Source organism: Myiozetetes cayanensis, unplaced genomic scaffold (genome assembly GCF_022539395.1).
Source record: "Myiozetetes cayanensis isolate MyiCay16 unplaced genomic scaffold, myiCay2020 scf2-11, whole genome shotgun sequence".
In the NCBI taxonomy this organism is placed as follows: domain Eukaryota; kingdom Metazoa; phylum Chordata; class Aves; order Passeriformes; family Tyrannidae; genus Myiozetetes; species Myiozetetes cayanensis.
This window is the reverse complement of record NW_026087411.1, coordinates 40,413,305-40,440,596: the sequence shown is the minus strand read 5'-3', so window position 1 is coordinate 40,440,596 and position 27,292 is coordinate 40,413,305. Positions and strand designations below refer to the sequence as shown.

Below are 27,292 nucleotides of genomic sequence, written 5' to 3'. Positions count from 1 at the left end.
ATTGGAATAAATTCTTTAGTTTCTCATTTCTATTAGATGGATATGTCTCAAAACAAATTACATAGTATCAAACTGGTAAAGTTTCACTCAATTTTCTTATTTCTTGTTCCTGGGATTTGGAACTGCATGCCACTAAAACTGCATTAAAGAAGGGCAGAAAAGAGTTTATAGTTAACACATTCCACATGTTCTTCACATTTGCTTGGTCTGGCTGGGATTGAGCTAACTTTCTTCACAGCAGCCCATATGGTGCTGTGCTTTCCATATGTGATCAAAACAGTGTTGATAACACACCAGCGTTTTAGGAATTGCTAAAACAGTGCTTACACAGCATCAGGGCTTTCTCTGTTTCTCACACTGTTCCCCACCCTGGGAGGCGTGTTAGAAGGGGCCAAGAGCCGGGGAGGAGACACAGCCGGGACAGCCAATCAAACTGACCAAAGACATATTCCTTACCATATAAAGTCAAGCTTTGCAGTAACACTGGAGCAGGGAGAGCGGTTTTTTTGCAAGGTAGCTGTTGCTCAGAGACTGACAGGGCATCAGTCAGCTAATGGGAGGTGGCAAGTCAGTGCCTTTGAATCCCTTTCATTGTTGGCTGATTGTTGTAGTGGTGGTTTGGGTTTTTTTTTGGTTGGTTGGGGTTTTTTGTTTTGGTTTCGCTTTTTTGTTTGTTTTGGGGGGTGTTTTTTCCTTTCTTCCACTCACTTACTGAACTGTCTTAGCTCACAAATTGGAGGGTGAGTGAGCAAGCAAGAGGTTGGGACTTGTCTGCCAGACAGGTCAACCCACCACAACATTCTACTTTCTGTATTCCATAAGAAATGGACCAAATACTAACCAAAATATTAAATATTAAAAAATATTAAATATTATATTATAGATTATATAGTATATAATTATTATATATTATAATATATTATATGTGCCATATTATATATTATGTATAATGTATTATAAATATTACATAATATTAAATATTAAATTCACAAAGGAGAACTTTTTACAGAAAAAAACCACAGCTAGGTAAGCATTTGAGAATAGAAAGATTTAATAAATGTGAATCCTACAAGAACTGAGCAAGAATTATTACTGAAACATTGTGCCTACCAAAAATGTAGCTCCTGGAGATTAAATTATTACACTGTTCTGAACCTGCAGGCGGTCAGAACAATATATTATCCAATTATAAATACAACACATACTTGTTGCATAATTATATTTTTAAAAGTATAACACAGAAAATATTATAATTAGACCAGTATTTTACATTTAATATAATACTGAAGACTGTATCTTTGTGAACTCTCTTAATCCCATTCTGCTTGTTGCAAACTGTGGGAACATACTATGACAGGACGATATCATTAATGGCACACGGATTTAGTAAAACATTAAAATCATGTTACTGACTGATACATACACAGTGCTGATCAGCAGTGCAAGTTCATACTGAAGCGCAGCAAATACTGAAGCACAGCAAATACAGAAACTGAATTTGTTTGACAGACCAGCATATATTTTCATATGTACAAATTACTAGGTGATATTCAGTCGTGCTCTGATTGGGGGAGGGTATAGGGAAAGAAAACCCAAACATCCCTTACTCCTTTCAATATTTCATCCTTATTTATCAATTCATTCCAGAAGTCTGACATTCACAGCATGTTAATAAATATTTCTACACATTAAGTTGAAAAATTAGTTATTATTCTGTACTGAAATAGGATGCAATAGTCTTTATCAAGCCTGAATTATTAAAGTGAAACAAACGTGGATTTAAGCAGAGGCAATAATGTTAACAGAAATAAATGTGGTGCTTATACAAGTTGACACCATGTTAAAATGAAGTAGATGAATAACTAGATATCCTTAGATCACAGCTCACAGTGATCAGTTATCAAAATCCTGTTAAAACATTATTAAGCCAAGAATGAGTTAAGAACAGTGAAAACAGTGCTAATAAAGAAGTGTGTTAACATATCACTTTTTTTTTTAACAGCAATACTTCAGTTCCTATTTTTGCTACAAAACCCAACAAACTTGTACAATTAAATCTTTACAATACTAGAGTTAGGGAAACTGAAAGACCTGAGGAAATGGTACTAATAACACAGCACTGAGGTAGATGAATAATTATCAACTGAGGAATGATAACATGCTTACTGTGCATGTGTGAAGAACTAGAAAACTGAGAAAACTTGATTGCTCCACAAATATAAACATAAATGTGTGTGTTGATTAAAGGGAAGCACAAAAGTTTAGCTGAAATCAGGAAAATGGTCCCTTGTCATGACTCCATATTTTGAAACATATTTTTTCTTTTGCGTTTTTAAGAATAAGATGTTAAAGTTTAGCTGGGGAATTCTGAAATACTGCTCACATAGTATGATTTTTAAAAAAGTGTAAACAAATTAAATAAGTTGCTTTGATTTTCAGTTCTGCTAATGCCACTGAAAAAGTAAATAACTTTTCAGACAAGGTTTGATACATGCTCTTATCATATGCTTCATCTTCCGCGTTTACCATATAATTTTACTAATCAAAACCCAAAGTGAAGAGCATGAAAAGACATGTTTTGCAGAAGATCAACTGTATAATAACCATTTCTACTATACGTTGGAAGCATAACTTACTTTTATTATCTAGCTGAGCCCTGTATTTACTGAATCCTTTTAGTCGTACTCTCTGGCCCAGTAGATCAAGGAACTCTTCAAAAGCTGGTCCTGCCATCTCATTGTTATACATTTCTTCCTCTGTGCTTTGGCCTGCTTTGCAGTAAAGGATACCAATCTTATGTTGAAAACTCAGCTGAAATTAAAAAAATAAATAAAAAAAGAAAAGGAAAAATTAGAGAAGCAAAGGAAAGCCAATACTAGAATAAATGTTAACAAGTAAAAACTTGACACTGTTATAACCCCTGGTCGAAGTCATCTGAAAGTGAAAAAATAAGTGTTCTGACTTGGGAAATTAATTATCATAGAACAAAACCAAAACAAAGAATAAACTGAAACCAAACAAAGAAACTCTTCAACTCTTGAAAGAAAACTGGATTAGCAACTATCCAAACACAGATAGAAGCAGTACATGATGAATTTTCACTTTGCCATCTATAAAAGCACACTCCACTGCATACTACAGTATGAGAACTTTAATTGGCAATATTTATATAAGTCTTTTTTCTCAGATTTAAAATGCCCCTCATTTCTACCCTTTAAAGTTCAGTGTAGTTCAGTTAAAATAGGCCCTCAGAACAGTAATTTCTGTTATATGTTTTCCCTCCCTATAAAATCATCCATTGTTAAAAACTATTTCCCATTTTCAAAACTATACTTCAAGTTAGAAATCAGATTGCATTTAAATAGTTTTGTTAAACAGGTTCCCAATTATGGAAGATTGAAGAGATAAATTACTTCTATACAAATATAAAGTATAAAAACTATAAACCATTAAGTATAAAAAGAGATGATTACTCCTTGAGCAGGCTGTTGTCTTCTTAGCTTTTATGCATACTTATGCTGACAAACAGGAAACCACCATGTGAAAAGATTAGTCCTATTATTCTTAACTGACACTTTCTAGAGCTTCACAAACTTACAGAGATCATCAGTAACAACAGATTCCCTTCTGGCATTCATGACTGAAATCAACTCTCAAGCTATTGGCTTCTCTTAATCAAACATCAGGATTAGTGTCCAAAATGTGTGTTATGCAAAGACTGTATATATTTCTGTTAGAGCAAAGGTGACAACAGCAGTCTGCTTCTCCTTAGCCATATGTAACACATAATCTGCCATGTTACATATATTGTAAAACTCAAATCCATAGACATGCTAATGCACCCGTTTTACTACAGCAATTTTGAGGAAAAGCTACAAGATGAGAATATTAAAAGATGGAGCAATGAAATATACATACATGAAAGAAGAAAGTGTCAAAAATATCACGCTACCTACCATTCATAATCCTTAACTTTCCTTCTTCAATAAATGCTCCATTCCTGTATTTGCTCATGAATACCAATATAATTCCAAACAGAAGTAAAGTCGATCTCTATCTTAAAAAACAACCTAGCATCTCATGGTTTAAACATTGTGCTAAGAGACGTTGAAGATGAGGATCTGAAACTCACCAGCCCAAGGCATGAATTAATCCTAGCATTTCACTTCATGGACAGGTACTATAAATACTAGGCAATTTTGTACAAAGTCGATTCTACCAATACCACTATTGCTAAACAAGGCAGCAGCTGCCACCTCATTTGCAGTAATCTGAACCTCCTACCTAAGAGCTAGGACTACTCACAACTATGAAATTAGAAGACTTAAATAAAAGAACTCTCAGCCTAGATCATGGGGGCTGTGCAGAAGTAGAAATCGAGGTACATTTAGAATGTCAATGTCTAAGAAAAAAGTATCTAAATGAGCTTTGGCAGGATCTTCTTATGCGGTGCATTCAACAGGCATGACGAACTACCAGAATATTTAAAACTGATACAGTTTGCCAGTTTTGAAATGGTACCACATGCTTATTCAAGTAAATAATTGCAGACATGGTTCTGATTTCATTATTTCCAAACGAGAAGTTTTACTTGTAATGTAACACTGAGAACAATTTAATAATGTGACATCACAAAACAACTTCTTATCTCAAACCCATTTAGCTACTCGGGTATGTGACCTATTAAAGGTGCATAGCAGTCCTCCCTGACTGAAAATCACAGAAACTCACACTACTGAATCTTGGCATCTTGTCAACTTTTTGTACAGATTCTTTATCATGTAACAACATGCTGACTTTTGTGAAGATTCTGTATCTTTTAATGGCAAGGAACCTCAAGGGATTAGTCACTCAATAGCTACTAAACACCACTGCAACCAAAGCTCCTAACTTCTTTGGTCTTTCTTAAACCTCATCCTATGGCCTAAAGAGAAATGAACATTCCTATAGGGATGCAAGGGGAACCAGAAAGCATATATACAATAAACAACCATTAGCTGAAATTGGAAAGGAAAACTAGGGGGAAATTGGAGAAGGGTTTAAAAAAACAGCTACAGTAGTAGAGTAATAGTTGACTTTTCCTGTAAATTTACAGCTGATTATCAAATGCCAGGATAAATTGGGAAAATGCAGGTTCTATATGTAATCAAATTAGGCCAGCCATGCAATTTACATCTAGTTTCTACTGTCATTTTTAGAGACAAATTTTAGCCACGTTTCCTCCATAATCCATATTAGATTTCACTGAAAAATTATGAAACAGGTAGAAAATGAAATCAAAACAACAAAGCAGTCTTCAGTCTGATAAAGAACTATGCAAACATTTAATACACTGTTACAAGAAATTAATATCACTCTGGTGACAGTATTAATCCTCTAGACCATAATTCATATTTTTAAATTAATGATATTTCAGCCAGTCATCACCTTCAGTCGCCAAGCATCTCTTTTTGTATTTACTTGATTAATAAACTGAAAGCATCAAGTACTTAAGAGGACTAGAACCAAAAATGGATCTCATGCCAGTTCCTTTCACAGCTTTCTATGTTGAAGTAATTACCTCATATTAAGCAGCACATAAGATACATAACATTTTGTTGGGTGACAGCCCATTTCACAACAGGACTGAATTTTCAGAATTGATCACACAAAATAAAATGAAGTGCTACGTACTGCTGTTTTTCAAAAATGAGGGACTGATGGTTAAAGAATCACTTTGGGAAGTTCAATGGACAATCTCCATTTCCAATTTTTGGGAAATATTTTTAAAGAATTTGGAAAATATTCAGGTCAGGTCAAACGCAGTCATACACAATACTCCCTAGAACACACTGCCCCTCTGAGCGTGAATATTATTTATTAGATCAACCTAAACTCACTCTGAAGTTCAAACAGCAAAGAGAGAGCAACAGCACATCAGGAACTCTTGGATTCAGAGTTGAGTGCTTCTGATTTCCCTGTATTGTTTTACCAGAAGAACTGACAAACACAGGAGAAAAGGACATTTGTTAAAATGAACTTTCAATTAAAAGTCCTCCTCAAAGACTAGAATGAACAAAAGTACTAAAACAAATATACAGTAACTAGCTCAACAATCCACCCAAAAAACCCAATTTCTTCCTTTGACTACATGTACTAGGTTTTGAGCAATTGTTACAGCCACAAGAAAAGACAGAAGAATTCTGGTAGACACCGCCACCACTACATTTGAAAATAAATATGTATTAAAAAATTAATTATACCACCATCATCATAATCAACTGGTTCCATCCTCTGACTGGACTTCAGTAGATAGATACTGACTTTGGTCTAGAAGGTAGATCATTGAAATGATCATGTATTAAAAACATGGGTTTAAAAACTGATTTATAAACCATCATAAGCCTGTCCTCCACAAAATTTTCAGACACTATAAATTTAATCACTGGCTTTGAATGAAGCAGATTCACTTTATTGAACCCAATAAACCTCACCATTTTCTGTCAAAATTTAAGCCACATGAATATTTCATTGCCATGCAGTTAATTCATTAGTCCCAATTTCAGTTGTATGAACCTAGCAGCATTCTATTCTAGTAAGAGTACAGCAAGTTAATCATGTTATTTTAAAAAACAACCAAAAATTTTAGATGTGGAGATTTAATATGTTTTTGCCTCTTTACCTATGCATAATATTAATAAAGTGGTAGATATATTTTCATGTGCATTCACATGCCATTCACATAGGAGTTGGACTCAATGATCATTGTGAGTCCCTTCCAACTCAGACTATTCTGTGATTTGTACACATCGAAGTGTAAATAGACTGTGAAAATCCCCTCCTACTGGTGTTCAAAGTTAATAATCCTTCTCTCACTCAGCTATCTAAAGACAATATTTATTTCTTTCAGCTGAAATGTATTTTGAAAAGAATTTGCTTAGAAAAGCGAACCTCATTTTGTCAGTGCAAATGGACAAGTATCTCTAAAACAAAGAAACTGAATGTTTTGCATTAAAAACCCATGTTTTTTAACACTGTCTGCAAAATATTTAATAATTTTTTTATTCCAATAAGGAACAGTCTTTAAAAAAGGAACTGTCCTTAAAAAAAGAGTGATCTAAAGGAACAGTCTTTAAAAAAGAAGTCATGTGCTACATACCCCTTGTTCATCCAGCTTAAGCAGTTGTTCGGGTACTTTGGGTGAGTTGGAAGCCTGTCTCAGGCACTGAATGCTCAGCTCTGGTATTACATACTCTAGTACCTCTTTGAGAGGCAGACCTCTTGCCGTGCCATGACGAGCAGTGGATGGTATAGCATCTTCTAAAATTGCTCCTCTAAGCGTAGTAAGCTGCAGTAAAGGTGAAACACACAAAACATTTTTAGCTCCAATACTACAATGATTCTTAATGTTGTAAACTTCAGGTTTTAGAAGAAGTATGGAAAGATGAATGGGAAGAAAAAAATTTTCTATTTTAATTTTTTTCTTAAACTAGTAAAGAGATTACTGAATACTACTTTTTTTGGGGGGGTCAGGGTATATTTTTAACACCATGAAAACTAAAAATGGGCAATTTAATGCCATATACATAACAAACGCAGTAGTGAAATGTGAGGTTGGACAGGTGAGGTAAGCTATAGCTAGTAGCACCTTCATTTCACGCATTCACCTATTTTTTTAATCCATCCTGCTTTATCTTCATTGGATTTGGCAAAAAGAGAGTGATTTCATAGAACTGAGTCACCTGTATCACCTCTCCACACATACATATGTACATAGACATCCCTTTTCTGGCTATAAAATAAAAATCTAGACTAAAAAAAAAAATAATTATGTGTCTATTTATATATCTGTTTACAAAAGCACAAGAGATCAGTGATATCAGGAAGCCTAGCTAACACTTCTCTATGCCATAATCAAAATAAAAACCAATAGTCCCAAGAATTATGAAAATTTACAGTTGCTTGATACAATAATAACATTGTGTTTTCATACAAATCTAAGGCAGTTGCTGTGATAAAGAAATTAGTCAGCAAAAGATATTAAATTGCTTGAAATAGAAGCTGTGAGATATGCCCCTCCACAACAACCATAAGTAAATTATTCTTTCAAATGAGACAATTATTTTTTTGAATGTATTAATATTCCTTCCACAAATCACATATGTAGAAGTACATAGAAACATCTCACCAAAAAGCTTCTAAGAAAGTATTTTGAAGCAAAACAAACAATACAAATAAGTCATTATACTAGTTTTCATATTTCACACCTCCATTTTTCCCTACATTTTTCAATCTTTTATTTCTGTCACTAGAAACACATCAAGCAGCCTGATCCACACTTATCTTCAGCTGCGTTCTTAACATCTGTTCCCTTGTTTGCATCTTGCAGTTCTCTTCAGCCAACTTACCTCCTTTTGGGTGCTCGCTCAAAAAGACAAAAGTTTTGTGTGGTACAGAAGAGAGCAACTTCAGGAGCAACTACATTTACAAATGGTACAACTTCCCCTTAGCAGATTTACTTTCAAATTTAGAAACATATCTACAGTTTGTAAACAGTATACTAAGCTCTAAGTTAACTTCTCCATTCCTTTGCAGAATTACTGAATGAACATTACCTCACTTGTCCTGAAAACTATACGATAGTTGAACTGAGATCCTTCTTTCTCCTTAGCATCTTCAACCTTTTCCCTCCGGATGCTGACTGCTACGGGTCCAAGGTTTTCATCTATTCCAAAGTAGTTCTGATGCTCTTTTGCACAAGAATGAATGAAGAGATAAGAGAATAGTAAAGTATGAGTCGCCTAGAAAATGTTTATCAAATCTCAAAATATTTCTGCAGCAAAAAAAAAAAGATTATTTTTAATTGAGCTATGAGATCTCTAAATACATGGCTAATGATCTTCTGGAATGTACAACAAGTACATAAGTGACAAAATGATAATTTTGATGAGCAGAATGGTCACTCATATAAATTACTGCAACTGCTGCTACTATGAATTTTTTTCTTTTTTTTTTTTTACTATGAAATTAATAATTTTGCTTGATGCTGTAAGAAACTAGCTTGGAGACACTGTATCTACATAAAATCTTCAATAAAAGCTAAGAGCTTTCAAACAAATAAAGTGGTATGTAGCTTCCTTCATCTCATTCAGTTTATTCTTATTTACAACTTTACATTCAAAGCAGCAACTCAGCCTCAACAAGGGAAAACTAAAGCTAGTAACTCATCAGTCTTTGATGAATAGCTAAATTCATCCTTGAGCCAACCAGTCCAGGCTGGGAGACTAAAACACCATCGACAGAAGAGAAGGATCACATTAAAGACCATTTAGGGAGACTAGACATACTCCAGTCTGTGTGACCAAAGAGGACATATGTTGAGGGAACTAGTCTGTGACACTGTGAGGCTACTCTTTAACACCTTTGAAAGGTCATAGTGAATAGTTACAGTCACCTTTAAAAACGGGCAAGAAAAAGGGTCTGGGAAGCCATAGACCAGTCACCATGAACTTTACTTCCCAGGGAGATTAAGGAACAAATTCTCATGGAAGACATTTCCAGGCACATGAAGGACAAAAAAGATGCTTGGAAACAGCCTGCATAGATTTAAAAAATGCAAATCATGCATGACCAATCCAGTTGTTTTCTACAATAACAAGACTGGCTTTGTGGATGAGGAAGGAGCAATGAATGTCACCTACTTGCACTCTGGCAGTGCTTTTCACACAGTCTCCCATACTATCCGTGTAGCTAAATTTAAACGACATGGTTTGGTCATGCAAATTACAAGGTGGAGAGAAACTGGCTGGACAGTTGGCCTCAAAGGACTGTGATCAGTAATATGAACTACAATTAGTGGCCAGTTACTAAAGGGTTTATCAAAATTTGATCCTGGAGCTGTTACTGTTTAATAGGGGTTTAACATTATCGAAATGATGGAATGGAGTGCGTCCTCAACACGTTTATCTACATGACCAAGCTCAAGGAGAACAGCACATGTATTGGAGGTTAGGACTGCATTTGGGTTCAACAGATGAAGAGAAATAACTGGCAGGCTTTTAAAAAATCAGATGTGCACAGGGCAGATACTGAAATTCATGAACCTTGCACTGTTTAACAAAAGCAGGCAAAGGAAAAGCCACATGGGTAGACTCCTACAGCTGTAGGATGTCTGTGCTTCACTTCCCACTCTCCCCTTCCCCAGGCAGCAGCTGCTGCTGAGCAGGGACAGCTGAGCTGCATGTGGAACAACTCAGAAACCACTGAAGTTTCCAACCTCACATGTTAAAACAAACCCTCACTTCGACAATCTGAAAAAGTGGACTGACAAAAACCTTACGAAGACCAACAAAGACCTGTATGTAGAACAGAACAAGCTCATACAATAGCACAGGCTGGGGACCAATGGCCTCAGGAGCAGCTCTGTAGAAAAGGACTGGGGACCCTGTGAGCAACAGGCTGCCCAGCAGCCAGCACAACCCCCCAGCAGAGGTAAAGGGCTGCCCCAGCAAGAGCATACCAGCAGCTCAGGAGAAGACATTACGCCTCTGTATTTGGCACTCTCAAGGCCACATAAGGAGGAGTGTCCAGTTCTGGACAGACTGGGACAACGCCAGCAGACAACTAACCAAGACAATCAGGGGGCTGGAGAACATAACAGATGAGGAGAGACTGAATGAGATGGACTTCTGCAGCCTAGAGAAGAGCAGGTTAAGGGGGGGAAATAACTGCAGGATCCCACTAACTGATGGGGGTTACAGAGAATGGAGAAACAGATGCTTCTTCAAGGTACAAAATGAAAGGACAAGATGCAACCATCACAAGATGAAGCCCCTCACCGGGAGGAATCCAACACAGAAACAGGTTGCCAGGAGAGTTTGTGAAATCTCCATCCTTGGAGATAGTAGAAAAGCTAAAGGGACAGCTAAAGGGGAATAGGTTCTGAGCAACGTATTCAGAACCCATGTTCAAAGGGAGTTTTAAACAGAGAATTAGACTGGATGACCTCCAGAAATATCTTCCAATCCAATTTACACTATAATCCCATATTTCAAACAGCGATGAAGTAATAGACTAATTTCTCCTTAAAGATTATCTGGATTAAAAAACATTTTGCTAGCTTTATTGAGCTAGTTTGATACTTTTTGGGTCTTTTTACAGTGTATTTATAGAGACATATAAAGAAATTTTTTGCAGAATGTCTTTCACTAAGAAGTTATGCATACTCTCAGAATGAATACAAAAAGATGAAGTCATCTCTACAAAAATGACAGTCTTATTTCTCAAATCAAGTTTAAATTGGGTTTCCAGCAGCCTTTCAAAAATCTATCTATAAAATATGTTGGTGGTTACAATCCATCTCCCATCTCCCAGTGAAGGAAAATGAGCAGCAGCACATTACAACTAGCATCCTTTTTTTGGAAGGAACATCTGGAATCAAAGTGGCACAGACATTACATTATTTGCTCATGCTCAGCAGCTACATTCCTTCCCCAGTCAGAGCATTCTACCTGCATGAATAAATACCTCATGGATTTCCCAGGATTTTTAAATTAAAACTTTGAGCCTTAATGGGCAATTTATCAAATGGAACTGGATTTTACAGACAAGACAGAGAGAAGGAGAAAGAGGGAGATAAATTCAGAGGTCAAACACTTCCAAGAACATAAAATCTCCCCACAGCTGCATAATTCAGGCATTGACAAAAGGCAAACTTCTCAGTTAAGATTTCTGCAGCCTTCCATTTTGATGTAAATCTAGAAAAGGATATTACACAGCTACTGTGTTCCTTGACTGCAGTATTACTGAGCCAAAAAATGCAAGGTTGGCAGATACCTGCTAATGTCTTGTACAATATGAAAGACACAAACCCAAGGACACTATTTATGTGCATTACAAATGAAATAGACAAAGCAGTTTCAGGAATGGGAAGTAAAGAAGCTGAAATAAACTAAAGAATAGCATGGCTACCGATATTATGGGATTTGGGAAAAACATTTTTAATTCAAAGCACTGGGTTTTTTAAATTTCATAAAGTACAAACTCATTATAGCTCATTTAAATGTGTTTTTGTAGATTTACAAGTATCAGCTGGGGATAAAAGAGGAAAATAAGAGCTGTTTTCTAGCTGTTTAAAAAGAGATGTTAAAATATCTGTCATTTTTTCCTTTTTCATTTTAAGGAATGCTTGTCAATTTTTGTTCTAATACAGAAGTCTTCCTTTTACAAAACTGAGTTAATACCAACAGTTTGCTAAGCCTTTACATTTCTTCTAGGACATTTTTTCAGCTCCATATCAGCAGACACAGTAACAATAAAAAATGGTTGCAAGCCTCCCTCAAATAAAAAGCATGGTAATAAAAATCAAGTCTCGAGGTATTATGAGGATAATTGCACAAGGGGAAAAGGACAAATCAATGACAATCAAAACCATAAGATAAAATAATATATTCTAGCTTTTACAAATCTTAACTGAAAACTGAGAAGATATCATCAATAAACATATTTTACATCAGTCATGTCAGATTTGATTTTAACAATAGTTACAAAGCTTATAAATATGCAGTATAAAACCACAGCTCATTTCAGAAAACACTGAATTTTGAATCTTGTATTTCTTGAAAGGGAATGGAATAATTAGTGCTACACATGCCCGGGTGTTTCTTCCATGTATTTTAAAACAGAAATTAAACTTGTACGCTGACAAGTGCCAATTATAAAACTGTGAACTAAATCAAATATTCAAAAAGTTATTTCTTTTTCATATATATTTTCTTAAAGGCAAAGAAAATCCGTGGCATTATGTTCAAGTGACTATTGATTGCCTTTTTTTTTTTCATCCTTCCACAATTATTTTGCTAAATTCAACCGCACTATTAAATCTACAATTCAATGAACAATCAGCTAGGAAAGCTCACTGTCATGGAAGAGCATCAAGTAGACCCAGTATGCATATAAATGTCACTTTTTCTTATATGGAAGGTCAGGACAGCAGCAAGACATCTGCGTGCCCAACGCAAAATGTCTAGTTTATTTCCTCTAAACACAATAAACCTCACTTAGGTGAGAACTGTGTTCAGTTGGAAGTAATCTGGAGATCCCTTAAGATAACAGATATTCAAAGTTGTGTTTTTAGTTTCATCAGCATGTTTGCCCTGACTTATACAATCTGTCTCAAAAGAGCCGTCTGATACAGGTTTCTCTCATGTAGTTTCTGTTACAGCTCTATAAAAAGATAATGCACAACAGGGCATGGCTTGTATATCATTGTAAAGGAGAGAGGGCAACAATTTATTACTGGACATGAAATTCATCACATCATACTTACTTCTGAAGAACTCTACCTACAGAATAATTAGTAACAATTCAAGTTTCCTAGTATTATACTATGTGGGATAAAATTGTAATACTATTTCAGAACAGAAATTAATTAAAACTAATTACATTCACATCAATTTTCCAGAAAGGTCATTAGGTTTGTTTATATTATATTGTTTAAAGTGGCTTTGAGTACTCTTTGCATTTTCTTTTTTTAATCTCTCAGACTAGATTTTTCTTCACAAAAAATCTACCGGGCTTCAGCACTTGTAACTCATCCAAGATAAAAGCACTTCACAAACAAGTCCTCTTTCATTGTCTTCCCCCCTATTCCCCTCTATCCTGCCACCACCTTTGTCCCCTGACAATCTTCCTTTTATTTCTGTCTATGCCAATCCTTTCTCTTCTCTGCCCCTCAAAAAATATACTGCCCTTTTGATACAAGTTTCCCTTCGTTCTCTTGCACTCTCCCTCCCTCAACACTTTTCTTATACTTTACAACCTGCCTAGCTTGAAAGGCTTTTTGACCCTCTGAAATTACTGCCCGTTCCTTTCTTAGCTGTGGGTCTTTTTCTTCCTCTTCCATGAGAGATTCAGATTCTTTTCTTCCCTGCCTTTAAAAAACAATGTTTTTACAGTTACTATGTTCTCAGTGTCTATCATATTGTGAAAAATACTGTACTGGATCCTTTTTTAAGTGTCTTGTAAAGGGTTACAGAAGGAAGGAGTACAGTACAGTGCTTATTTCCTGATGTTCAAATATAGCTAGAAAGCAGAGGAAGTATGATTTCAAGAAGACTTGGGCTGTAACAGTCTTTCAAAAACAGCAGCAGATCTTTTTTTTTTTTTTTTTTTTTCATTTTCTTTTAATAACAGCAAAAAAGATCTAGCTGTAATTCATGATATAAAGAGGACAGAGGTAGGTATTTTGGGGTTCTACTGACAAAGCCAGAGATTTCATACACAATTCACAATGCAGTACTGAATACAGACTGTCAAAGTCCATCACTAAGTGGAAACAATTTATTTGAATAACAATTCAAGCCAAGAAAATTACTCTGCTGAGAAGAGTATCCTGGCATTTTCGCAGTGTGAACACATCCTAAAAGAAAAGGGTATAAGGCTAGTAGAAAGGCATAAAACATCCTTCTTTAAGCTGAAAAACTAAATAGCATCAGAAGCTCTCTGTTTAAGGAGTATGTATGCATACACACAGTATGAAAGGCCCCAAAAGACACTTGAAGACAGTAGAATCTAGAAGAGAGTCGGAAGCCTCAATAATAAAACCTTCTTTGGAAGCACCCTTTAGGAAATAATGATTTTCATTCTGGGTATCAGTATTTCCAATGCATTTACCAGATACAAATGTCATCTATTCCTCCTTCTGATCAAGAAAGTTTGGGTTGGAAAAGTTAGTTTACGTGTTATTTTAACCTTTGCTTAAATCACTTAATGAACTCACACAGGTATTGCCCAATTTTATATTTAACCCCCTGGTTGTCCAGTATCTCTATGAAAGTGCGAGAATAACAGGCTTAATTCTAGTAAAGAGTTCAGGATCCTCTGGAATACTTAAGTCTCTCTACAGAGAAGGCAAACAAAAAATAATCTTTACTAAACAACTTAAATCTAGTGCATTGCTATGTCAGAACAGTTGCATTAGAAAAATTTACCTTTTCCATAGAAGAACTTGCGGTAATAATATGCTCCAAGATCAATGTGTTCTATGATGTAACGCTTCACTTTCTCTCTGTGAATGGACTGGTTTTCTCTTGGTACTTCCAGTACTGAAACACCAGCATTTGTGCAATGGGAACTTAGAGAGGACTCAAAAGAACAACTTTCACCTGAAGAAAAAGATGCTGAATTTGCCCTAGAAAGTGCAATCCGTCTGTCTCCTTCCCCACCAGTTTCATTCCTGAAGTAAGGGCAACTCAGTACTAAATCATTGCTTTTCCCATCACCCTCATCAGCATCCAAATTCTCTTTTGAATTGAGGTCCTCTTTGCTTCCCAAAGGAGATTCACAGTTTCCTGTCTGGCCTGCTGGCATCTGAGTCTGTGATGCAGCTGAAGCCCCAGTGGTTATATTTTTCCTTTTTCCTACATTTACTCTGGTAGCCATTGCTTCATTTATGTTAAACAAAACGCTCTGAACATCATAATGTGCAAAACATTTCTGACAGTTCCAAGAACGAACATTTCTGTCAAGTCTATCATCCAGGTCTGATGAAAACTTGAAAGTTTCGTGCTCACTTTTAACTGTTCGCAATTTTCTAAACAGAGATGTTTCTATCCCTTCCGATTTTAGTCTCCTCTTGAAAGATTTCTCCCTGTCTCGACCAAGAAGCAGGGCACTATCCATATAATCCAACCCAGAAATCCTGACAAATTCTCCCCTGGAAATCTGCGCAGCAGCATGTAGACTCGGAGAAACAGTAGGATCACAGTGGAAAAACTCAGAAAATCCAAAAGGAGCAAGCGTTTTATGTTCAAAATTTTCCACTCGATATCCTCGTAACATTGCAAAAAAATTTTCTCCAGACAAGCCTTGTCTATCAATTGAAGAAGTACTGCCATATTCTCTATGGAGAGCTGCTCCAGTGTTTGGGTTAACAGCATTTTGGTCTAACACATCTTCAGCATCAATGTCACTTATTGTCACATCACTGTTGCTTCTTTGCCTTATGGGATGAAGTCCCCTTTGAGGGGAATGAACAAAGAGATCTCCAATTGAATATTTTCCCTCTGTAAATTCCAATTCTAGCTCTTCTTGCTGTCCATCACTTTGGTCATTTTGTCCATTTGGAAGTACTGAGCCAACACCTTCGTAACCAGCTGGAGGTCTGTTTTCCCAAGCAGCTTTACTCAATTCCTTAGAGCAATCCTTTTTAGGAGGCCATTCAGATACCCTTGCTCGAACACCCATTTTAGGCACAGCTGGTGTACCATTTGCTTGATTATTTTCAGCTTTGCTAGATGCATTTGAAGACACAGGAGGACCCATGCTACCATTCAAGGCTTTAAGTTTTCTAGCGAAATAATCATCAGATTGCATGCTTCTTGAAGACTCCCTGAACTTTGAGGAAGTTCTGCTAACTTTGTGCTTATCTTCTTGCAAAGACCTTTGATCACTCATGTCCAGTCAGTGGGAGGGGAACCACTAGTATTGCATAAATTTACTGTTACATTTGTTATTACATTGTCTTTTATGGGCCAATAAACTACGATATAAAAATACAGTTACAGTCTTCCCAGAAGTGCCGGCGGAAACCTCAGTGTACCATTTTTGCACAACTTCTGTCAGGAGAGCAATCTCAAAATATCTCCTTCAGTTCAGATGCATTCAGTTCAGTATTAATCCAGACAAATTTCTTATATCTGTTCATTAAAAAAAAAAAAAAGAAAAAAAGAAAGCGTATTAAAATGTTTATAGTCAATAACAGTAAGCTTTCAATGTTACTTGTATATACATGGCAGCCCATGAAACTGGATGAAACTAATGAGATGTGCTTTGTATCATTTTCTATCCTCTGATTCCTTAAAACCCAACAAACGCAGTAATCCCAGTTTTCCGTGAGATTCCACAGGATGTGTGCAGTTTGAACCTGCATCTCTCACGGACCCACCAGTACAGGCACACTGAACAGGACAGCACGTTTTGCCAAGCAGAACAGCCACAGGCAATTCTCTCTGCATTCCTGCAATACTGACAGCAACTTAGATGCCTATTCTTTGTCTAGTCACTTGGGTTTGTTTACATAACATTTAAGACACTTCTATCCAAGTTTTCTTGAAAATGACTACTATACACAGGAGTGTTGGGGCAAGACTGGTACAAAATATAAGTAAAACATATATAGCAGATAGGACCTAAGACAGAGAAATATGTTTTGTCCCACTGAAAATAACATTTTAAAGAGAAGAAATTCCTCTACTATGATGAAATCAGTGAATTAATGTACTTCATTTTGTTCCCCCTCTCTCTTCCCAAAAGGAGATTTACTCACATTCCTTTCTTTGAAGTGCAAACCATTATTTAGCTGTGTAAAACAGTTAGAGTTGTTTCTGTTATATTATACTCCTCTGGTTGGAAACCCAGACTGTTAACTCGGTTATTGTGCTAAAGAATGTGCCTGTTTTCTTCCACAAATAAGAAGAGATAGTAGCTCTATTGACAAGTCACATTTCGATTACAAAATCGGAACTGTTGGGATATAAAAATATTCTTCAATGGCTTTAATGGTCTTAAGAATGGCCATGACTCATGCTGTGAAGATCCATTTGCAGACAGAGCCCATCCTTTAATCTGTTGTATAAAAGCAGACTAAAATAAGAATCAAGACAGAATGTTATGTACTTCTTTCACAGATTTTGTTCCTTGAACAAAAATGCCAACATAATGATCTTTTAAGATGCTGCAAATAAAGTTAATATGCATTTACCAGAGATTAAGAAAAAGACAAATTAGCTTGAAATAAAAGGATGACGGGCAAAAGGATAATATAAATTAAAATGTGACACCTTATTTTTTTCTGCTTGTCAGAAATCAACACAAAGTCATGTTTGATACAGAAAATTTAAGCAGTCTTCTACAGTAATGGGTTAATAAACATTTTAGACTTACACTAGTATCATGCTGGTATGGTTTTATATGTGACTGGTAGTGGAAATTGGTGACAACAACAGTATAGCATTGCAGCTTACTTTCATTACGTATGAATTCCTTGATGGCCGATGAAGACAATTACAATAATGTTTTGGGTTCTTTACAGGAGTCCAAAAGATTGTTTAAACAACCTACATGTTCAGAGAAACACTATCTGAAAAGTGACACGTAGGATTTTTTGATATGAAAATGCAACACAAAAAGAAAAATGTTGGTCATAGAATCACAGAACAGTTTGGGTTGGAAGGAGACCCTAAATATCATCTAGTCCTGGCATGGGGGTGGTGCTCTAAACCTAACCTCTTTCAGTTTAAAATAGTTAACCCTCACCTAGTCACTGTATGTCCTGTATGAAGTTCCTCTTGGCTCTCTTGTAGGTACTGGGTGGCCACAATTAGGTTTCCCTGGAGCCTACTCTCCTCCAAGCTGAACAAGCCCAGCTCTCTCAGCCTTTCCTCACAGGAGGTGTTCCACCCCTCTGATCACCTTCTTGGCCTTCCTCTGGACTGGCTCCAACAGGTCTGTGTCCTTCCTGTGCTGGGCCCCACAGGCAGATGCAATACTCCAGGTGGGGTCTCATCAGAGCAGAGAGTAGAGGGGCAGAATCCCCGCCCTCCACCTGCTGGCCACGCTGCTTTTGATGCAGCCCAGGATGCAATTGGCTTTCTGGGCTGCGAGAGCACATTGCTGGGTCGTGTCCAGCTTCTCTCCCACCAATAACCCGAAGACTTTTTTGTAGGACTCCTCTCAGATACATCAATACGCTTAACGTTTTTGGAGCACACAGGTAATATTACAAAGGTGAAATACAAGTAATCTCTATGCCATACACATTAACATGAACAGCTGACAGCTTTTTAATAATCTCATAGATTGTTCTTTATACAATCACAGAAGTGTGAGAAACCTCCGCTAAATAGAAACTCTGAAAGAAAATTAAACTATTCCAGAATCATCTTGTCTGTTTCTGCAAGAATATAAAGGAGGGAGAACACACAGAGTTCAATTTCACATACTGGGAAAGAAATTTAACTTCTTATTGAAGGTTGATTCCATTTTCTTTGAAATTACAGTGAAATATGTCTTCTAAGCCTTCTTGTCCTTTCCTACATAAAAACTATTCATACAATTCATTAGTTTATGCATTTTTAAATTAAAAATAATCTCTCACAGAATAAAAAATACATATAAGGTAAGAAAAGGCTATTCTGCAAAAATTCCATTACTTTCTTCTCTTGTGTTAACCCTTTTTCTGTGATAAGCATTTGTGCAAAAGTAGTGAATTGGACCAGGAACACAGTGCAGGTTGAAATTAAATTGGGGATGAGGTGGTGGAAGACAGAAGGAAAGAGCAACAGAGGGAGACTATCACCCCATTTATTTTCCATTCAAATCCACAGTGTGATTTACCGTTTGGCCTCACAAACAGCTGTATTTGTGGAAGGCAAGGAGAGAGCCTGAAGGCCATAGGAAAGCAAGACTCCTTTTTCTTTGGTGGTGGTAGCTTAAATACTAGATGAAGTATTTTAAAACAAAGGTACATTGCAAAAGACAGTATTTAAAAAGAGAATTTGTTTTCTTTACAGTGTAAAGCTGGTGAGACAGAAGACCAAAGAAATGCCTTTTTGGAAATATTTTATTGGAAAAACTAATGGTTGAAGAAGTGACGTAGTATATTGAAGACATACTGTTATTTCTTTTTCTTAATCTAAAGTTGGCCTAATTGAAAAACTCCTGTTTTTAATATGGCTGACCATTTCTGTAAATTCTGGTAACTCGGTACAACAGTATGTTCTGTTTGACAGCACTATATTCTCCTGTATTTGTTGTTAAGATTTTTCTCTCTCCATAGTAAGAATTCACCAACTCACAAATATTGCCCTACAGATGTTGATACTATGTATTATAAAACAAATTTTCTTTGCTGAAGTTAATAAACTATTAGTTTCTCAAAGAATGCTGCCAATATGACCACGAGTACCCTTCTCTTCAGACCTGTACAGCTCTCTTGGTCAAGTTCTTCACTTCCCTCTCTTTTCATCTCATCCTAGCACTGAAGAATGGAATCAGTGACAGATAAGGTCAAAAAAGAAAAGCTGGATGCCTACCCTGCTGTTGTGCTCCTGCCAACCCTTCCCACTAAGACTGCTGGATGTTATGCAAATAACTTAAGTTCCTTCCACACAACTACAAAGCCTTCCTTCTGAGCTCAATACAGCAGCTGGTTTGTTAGCTACAGTTACAGTTCTTTAACGTGGAATGATTCCAAGTTTCCTGGGGACCTGGATACTTGCCCACAAATGTTCCTGTGCCAGTAGCAGAGCAATGAATAAGAACTGTACTATTGGACTATCCTGTCAAAAGGAGGTTGTTTGGTAACGCTGCCTCATGTCAGCCTTGATAGATGGAAATGAATTATTTAAGAAGTCTTTCTGTGATCATTTTGTTGATCAAGACTTTGGAAATCTGCCCCTATTATTATGTAATGTTATCATCCTAAAAAGAATGCATAATTTGGATGAAAGCATTAATCTCTACTATTTATCAAGATGACAATTCTATAAACCGTGACTCTCAAGCTCTACTAATCTTAAAAAAGGGGAAGTGCAATTTGATAAAATAGGAGTATAGGCCAGAATAATGTGCCAAAAGCCGAAGATCAGATATTTAATTTGCATTCAATGGATTCTACACAGCATTTTCTGCGTGCTCACTCCAGTGAGTTTCCACTCTTCAAAGGAACACGTAGCGTTATGTGTTTGTCCACAATAGCAGAGTAGCAGTTACACAATGGCTACTCCATGAGAATCTAAAGTTAGCAGGAAAATTCTGCCTTCAGGCACGTACTTGAAAGTGCAATATAAAAGAAGTGTGCAAAAGAGAAATGTACATGGTCTTCTAAGCTGCCTGTACTTTTACAAGGTCTAGAGCAGATAACTCACTGAACAAATCTGTCACAAGGTATTACTTCCTAAAACTAAGATTGCCATCAGAAAAAAAAAAGAAGTAATTTTTGAAAAATTACAAAATAATGCAAAAAAGGTTTTTTATGCAGATTTTAAAAAAATATTACATTAGCAAATGTTTTTTAGATCTACATATTTTAATATAACTATTATTTTTTAATGATTCCTAAATGAGAACTATCCAATTTTCAGAAGCAAAGTGATAGCTATGTCTGGTTTTCAAGCAACGCTACTTAATTGTGTGTTCAAGTCGGAAAATTCTGGTCACACTAAACTGTGATATCATATGACAGTTGATTATGATGTCACATGGGATAATTATTACTGCAGATAGTAGTATGAAAGAGAAAAATGAGTTCTTCATGTTTCTGGTGAGATTTTTTCATGCAAATGTATTTAGAAAACCATGATATTTAAGCATAATTGTCTTTAAATAGAATATTTCTTTCAAAGTTTTCCATGAGGCTCAGTGAATATTAAAGAATAACACTAACTATAATTGAGGCACTTATTCAGATTGCAGCTGTGGAAAATGGATTGGAAATAATACAATGAACAAATTATAAGCAGAGCTCATGAAAAAAATTGTTCAAATTATTATACATCAACTAAAGCTATAACTACTACAGTATAAATAGTTAATTCTCATATGCATATTTCACATACTTGAATAATATGCAGACATAGACAAAAGGCAGAAGAAGGATGGGAAGACCTTCATTTTGACTAATGGAAATAGAGATGAGCTCCTGTGTAGTGAATATTTGTGGCACACTTCCTTAGCTATGCTGTATTTCTTTACATTTACAGTCTCTGCTTGTGAGAGAAATATCAGAAGAAAAAATGAAAATGGCATAGTTACAGAAATGTATCCACCTCCAGTCATGGTGAGTGGGGGGAAGGAGCTATAGCTAAGAGTGACAACAGACCACATGGTTCTCAGCACTATGACCATCACATTTCTTATAAAAAAGTGGAATTGCACTGGTTTTGGACTGCTGCAAGATCTGGGGTAAAAAAGAAATAACATACTCTGTTCTTCAAACACAGTTCCCTTCTCCAACAAAGAAAATGGTAGATGCACATAAATATCGAGACAGATGCAACAGAACTTTGAATTCCACATCTGTTCAGTGCTGTTCAATGAAAGGTGTTTTATTTTTGAGAAACCACTCCCATCATAACTGTTCTCCTTCATTAACAGGCTGAGAAAAATCTCATGACCAACTACAGGAATAATTGTGTAAGACAGAACATTAAATAGACCCTTAAAAACGCTAGACTTCTTTAACTTAGTGTCAAGATTCCCCCACCTGTCATCCTGGCTTTTCCAGAGAAAATATATATTATACCTTCCAACTGCTAAAAACGATACTCAATACTATGAGATGGTTTGTGTTTTTTAAAATATCCTACATCCATTCAGTGAAAAAGAACTCAAAATGCCATTACAAAAGATGCACTGTCTTTTGTGTAACTCATTACAGCAAAGAATATCCATCACAAAGTGCCAGCAGCTTCTCTTTAGCCTGTCTTCTATTACTTTTCCTGAATATTTGGTCCTACACATTGTATCTCAATTCATGCTTTGTTTAATTAAAAGACACTGTTTAAGTTTTTCATCAAGCAACCTGGGTTATCTCTCAGTGAATATCAGTGTTTCATAGAGCTATTACTGACTCTAACCTCACTGTCATTGATTCTAAACTTTCTGTTAGAAATAACCTTCTGTTACTGAAAAATAAGTTTAGATAAATTTGTGGTTGAGTATTTTAGCACCCAATTTTCTTAGAATATTTATACCAATATTCTATTGTTCCAATAGCATAACTTTTGACACTAAGATGCATTAAGGCTAATTAGATTTCCAGAACAAACTGGATATCCTCCTATTCTTACAGCCCTATTATAAACAGCACAATTATGCAGCTTATGCAGAGTTTAACTATGAAACTGGAACTGAAGTTATATCTTATTCAGGTCAAACCATGTAAAGTAGTAGAGTGAAATCAACAGCAAAACTACCACTGACACACACACACACTGAGAATCTTTCGAGTTCTTCAAATTCAGTTATTTTTAACTGAAGTTATGAAGCTTAAAATACAGTAACGCCTACAACATAATGCAATTAATGAAGTAAAAAGGAAAAATTTTAACACTGAAATCTTAGACAAAGAATTTTTTCAGAGAAGGGTTGAATAAAAGCTCTGACCACTTACTATCCCAAGGGGAGGGGGCACACAGGGAAAGGCACCAAACTCCTCACAGATTATCATTATTAACCAATATAATGTTTTTGAAGTCTCATATAATTGCAAATAGAAGTTATATACCTGTCAATCAAGTTCTGGTATCAGTGAAATTTAAAAAAACAAAACAAAAAAACCCCACCAGAATCCAAACTGTCTTTTTGTCCTTTCATTCTTTCTGTTCAAGAATCTAGGTGTCAAAGGGTAGGAAAACCAAAAAAGAACCCAACTTACTGAGTATTAAGTAATCTGTTCTCTACACGGAGACTAAAAAGACATCCAGAACATATTTTACACACTATGTCAGACTGGATGATCCTTAGATATTTCCCCACCTTAAAGAATTTATATGTACTTACGTCTGTGCCTCCAACACTTCATTGCAATTACAGTCTCCTTATAGATAGATTTATCCATAAAATACTGATAATTCAGAATTTTAATTCTAGTTTCATCTTTGAGACTGAAGAGTCTTCAACACATATGTCATAAACAAGATTCATCCACATCAGTATGAAATATCAGTCAGCAGATAAACAGAAATAAATTTTGTATAACACTTTCTATATTCAGTGTAGGTCAAAATCCTAAAAAGAACGGAGCAAAAATCTGTTTGCATGGCATGTACTTCTACTCAGTCAGTAGAAACTATTCAGTAAGAGAGTTCAGATCAGACAAAGAATGAATTATTTTGAAAGGGAAAAGATGATTCATTTACAGTTATAATACAGAAACATTGCACTGAAGCAAGTTCCACTGAAAACCAACAAAAGAGCAATTTTTAGTGGTCTTCCCAAGCAAGCTGGACAACCTCTGAAACGTCAGGAGAAACAGTACTGTCTACAGGCTCTGAAACTGTCAAAAGTCTGCTGATTCTTGAATTGTCCCTCCCTGCTTGAACACATGCATTCTCATTTAAATTGCATAATAGACAAGGCAGGGACTATTCCTTTGTCCTGTTGGAACACTATCCTCATACAGTGACCCCACTGTACAGGATGCTAAATACCATGATAATCCAGTTGGTAAACAACAAGTGTATGAAGTCACTGTCAGAGGCAAAGCTTAGAAAGATAAAGACTGGCCTTGTGCACCACATTCGCATCATTCAAAGACAAGGAAAAGGACAACCAATTGTACGTGAGCTGGGATAACACCGAAAGAGAAATACAGCATCTGTAAACCAACGAGCAGAAGACTATATAGAAAGGGGAATATTCATACTCTACGTTGAGAAAGGAATATTTTACATGTGCTTCATTTCAAGTTCAACTTTTCACCTTCAAGTTCTTAATACACATATACAAATACTAAAAACACTGTTTGTTATGTAGTTCTTATAAATTCAGCAGAAGCAAAAAGCAACTCAGTGATTTAAAAGAGTATTGCATCATTTTAAAACAAAGAAAATAAGATATTCTACCTTTCCCCAGAATTAGCGACATCAGAAATTATTTTTTCTGTTAAAATTCTAGCTCAGCACACAAATGGTTATTGAAGTTGCAATTGAAAAGCACTTGGCCCAAGAGCAGGCCTAAGGAAAACCAGGGGAAAAAACCACAACAAATAACCCACATAATACTACAAAACATCAATTTCATTTAAAGAAAAGAGTCACGCTGCAAGAATTGCTGTCCTTACAACATACAACAAATTGCTACAGATGGAATCATGTGATCAAAAATTAGAAGTAGTTAAGTAACATCATTATCTCTTATCAATCTTCAAAAATTCATGAATGAAGGGAGATTTATAACTGAAAAACATGTTTGCATAAACTTCTAACGGAATGCAGTAGCACTGTATTTTCTAGAGAAATTATCTCAAATGTTTTTGGGATATGTGCGTAAGGATGTTTCCACGTAGTGCATACAATTGCTTTTGATTGCTGTGAAAAAAACTGGGAATACTGGAGTTGGCACCTCCCTGGCTATCTGAAGAAATAACTTTTAATAAAAAGTTGATAGGAAAGTAGAGATGTGCTAAGATTTAGATTGTTATTTCACACTCCAAGATAGAAATTTGGAAACAGGTTCAGAGGCTGCACTGAAGTTGAATAAGGAGTCAAGTACTTCCAGAGGAGTTCAGGAAAAGAGAACAAGATTGCAAGCTTTGACTTTTCTGAGTCAATATGTCACAGAAATTCATGAGGCAATTCCACTTTTCGTAAGTCTAGTACAGTGAGGCCCAAAACAAAGCTTTTTCATCCACTCAGTGAAAAGATAAAACAATACATCTATTAAACAGCTGAGGCCGCCTATTCCACGAAGTAGGTTTCAGATGCTGACACAGTACTCAAGAGAGTCTTTGAAATATACAAAGCCATTTTTAGCCAGAACAAGCAAGTTCTTTTATATGCTTCTATTATAACTGCGTTTGATAGTAAAAATGCTGCCTCGGGGAGGAGGACAGATTAAGCCTGCCATGTTCACATTGGTGATGTCAGACTATTTGCAGTGTCCTAAGGACTCACTCGGATTCTATAGTATGAACTCACAAACCCATACATTGGACATCATCTCCAGAGATTGCCAAATTCCTCCAAATAGCAAACCACTTAGTACTAGAACAATACTAATGCTGCTCCCACCAAAAATACTCGCTCCAATGCATACAGCTTTTAAGGACATCAAATTTTTTGAAGTAGAAAGAGCGAGCCTCCCTAAAGCAAAAGACACACCCAATACATCCATTGATGGAAGAGACAGCCAAAGGAGGGTGCATGGATTTTAGTCACAGGTACACAACAGCTTGAGTTTGAGAAACAAACTCCCTATTTCATTCCAAAAATCTTCTGTTTTGACATATTACCATAAGACTTATTACTTGATGGAAAAGGCCATTCCAGAGTGGTTTCAGTGGTATAAAATGAGAGGACTCTAAAGAATAACTGATAAAATGTTGAACTTTCATTCTGCTCATGTTCATGAGAAACAGGTATGTCATCCAACAGGTCTCCATATATTTACTTGCAGCAGGCCTCACTGGCTCAAAATAATCAGATTTTTCATTATAGCCATATGTACAAGTTTATTGTTCCAGCTTCCTTTGGGAAAAAATACTGTTTCAGAAAACACTCTCTGGTTGATGCTCTGGAGAATTTCTATAGACAGGCCTTACACCTGTAGGCCTGTGACAGCAGAGGGTCCTCCATGGGACTACACAAATCACAAATGCATATATCCGGAGTCATCCAGAGATTCGTCAAACGTTCTACAGGTTCCCAAGGAAAGGCACAGAGGCAACATGCTGATTGCCTTCCCTCCTCCTGCTAGGGCTATAGAACTGACCTGACATTTCCAAACACCACCTGGCACTGAACAATACAGGTTGGGCAAAAAGCACCTCTGAGACAGCCAGCTGAGGGGCTGGTTGTTCTACAGCCTCATACAGCTACTACCTAGTTTGTACCAAATGAACATCCTAATGAACACAGTGTTTCTCAAAATCTTTCAGAGTGTGTCTTCCATTAAAAGCCCTTCCTCTGGGCCATACTGACCAGCCACATTCCTCCAGGGTGGATAAAAACAGTCTGTGATTATTAAATGTAATTGTAGACATTCACCTACACGTTCTATAGAAGGTGAGCTGCTGCAGCTAACACCGCTTTTTCTAACACTTTGCAACCTCTGGGTAAAGAGGGAACCACAAAGTGGATAAATACAGTTTTAGAAGATCAAATTAATTCATTTCTAAAGGAAAAAATGCCTTAAGTCCACTTTATTGTTAAAGTAAAAGGAGAAGTATTTGAATAACCTCTCCCATCACAAAAGTTCACAACAATGAAAAAAACCTAAATACACTGCCTATGACAACAGAGGGAACATTCAAAACTCAAAACATTCTAGCGTGGAAGAGATCTCTAACTACTCTCTAAGAAGAAAGTACAGAAGCACATTTTATGGAAAAATTTGGAATACTAGCCTTGTTTCTCTGTCTTGTGTTTTCAAGAAAATGAAGCAGGAAGTAGGTTTTATGCCATGTCATTTGGCAGTAGAATGGCTATATCACACTTCTGAATTATTCTTAGTATTAATGAAGTGGTTGATTAAAGTAAAATAAGTTTTAAAGAAAAAGGAAACATGAGCATTTCTCTTCATGGTCTTTTAT

The 27,292-nt window shown here is 36.2% G+C and overlaps 1 protein-coding gene across 6 annotated transcripts in view; it reads right to left on the bottom strand.

The window, feature by feature from the left end:
- The window catches only part of SIPA1L2 (signal induced proliferation associated 1 like 2), a 127,608-nt gene that overhangs the window by 57,523 nt on the left and 42,793 nt on the right, over positions 1–27,292 (bottom strand). For all 6 annotated transcript variants that reach the window (XM_050314602.1, XM_050314603.1, XM_050314598.1 and 3 more), the window contains exons 3-6: positions 14,970–16,676; positions 8,595–8,728; positions 7,139–7,327; positions 2,637–2,811 (exon numbers count right to left, since the gene is read on the bottom strand). In XM_050314602.1, the coding sequence (XP_050170559.1) occupies positions 2,637–2,811; positions 7,139–7,327; positions 8,595–8,728; positions 14,970–16,434 (1,963 nt within the window). In that variant the 5' untranslated portion in view covers positions 16,435–16,676. The remainder of the gene's footprint in view (positions 1–2,636; positions 2,812–7,138; positions 7,328–8,594; positions 8,729–14,969; positions 16,677–27,292) is intronic.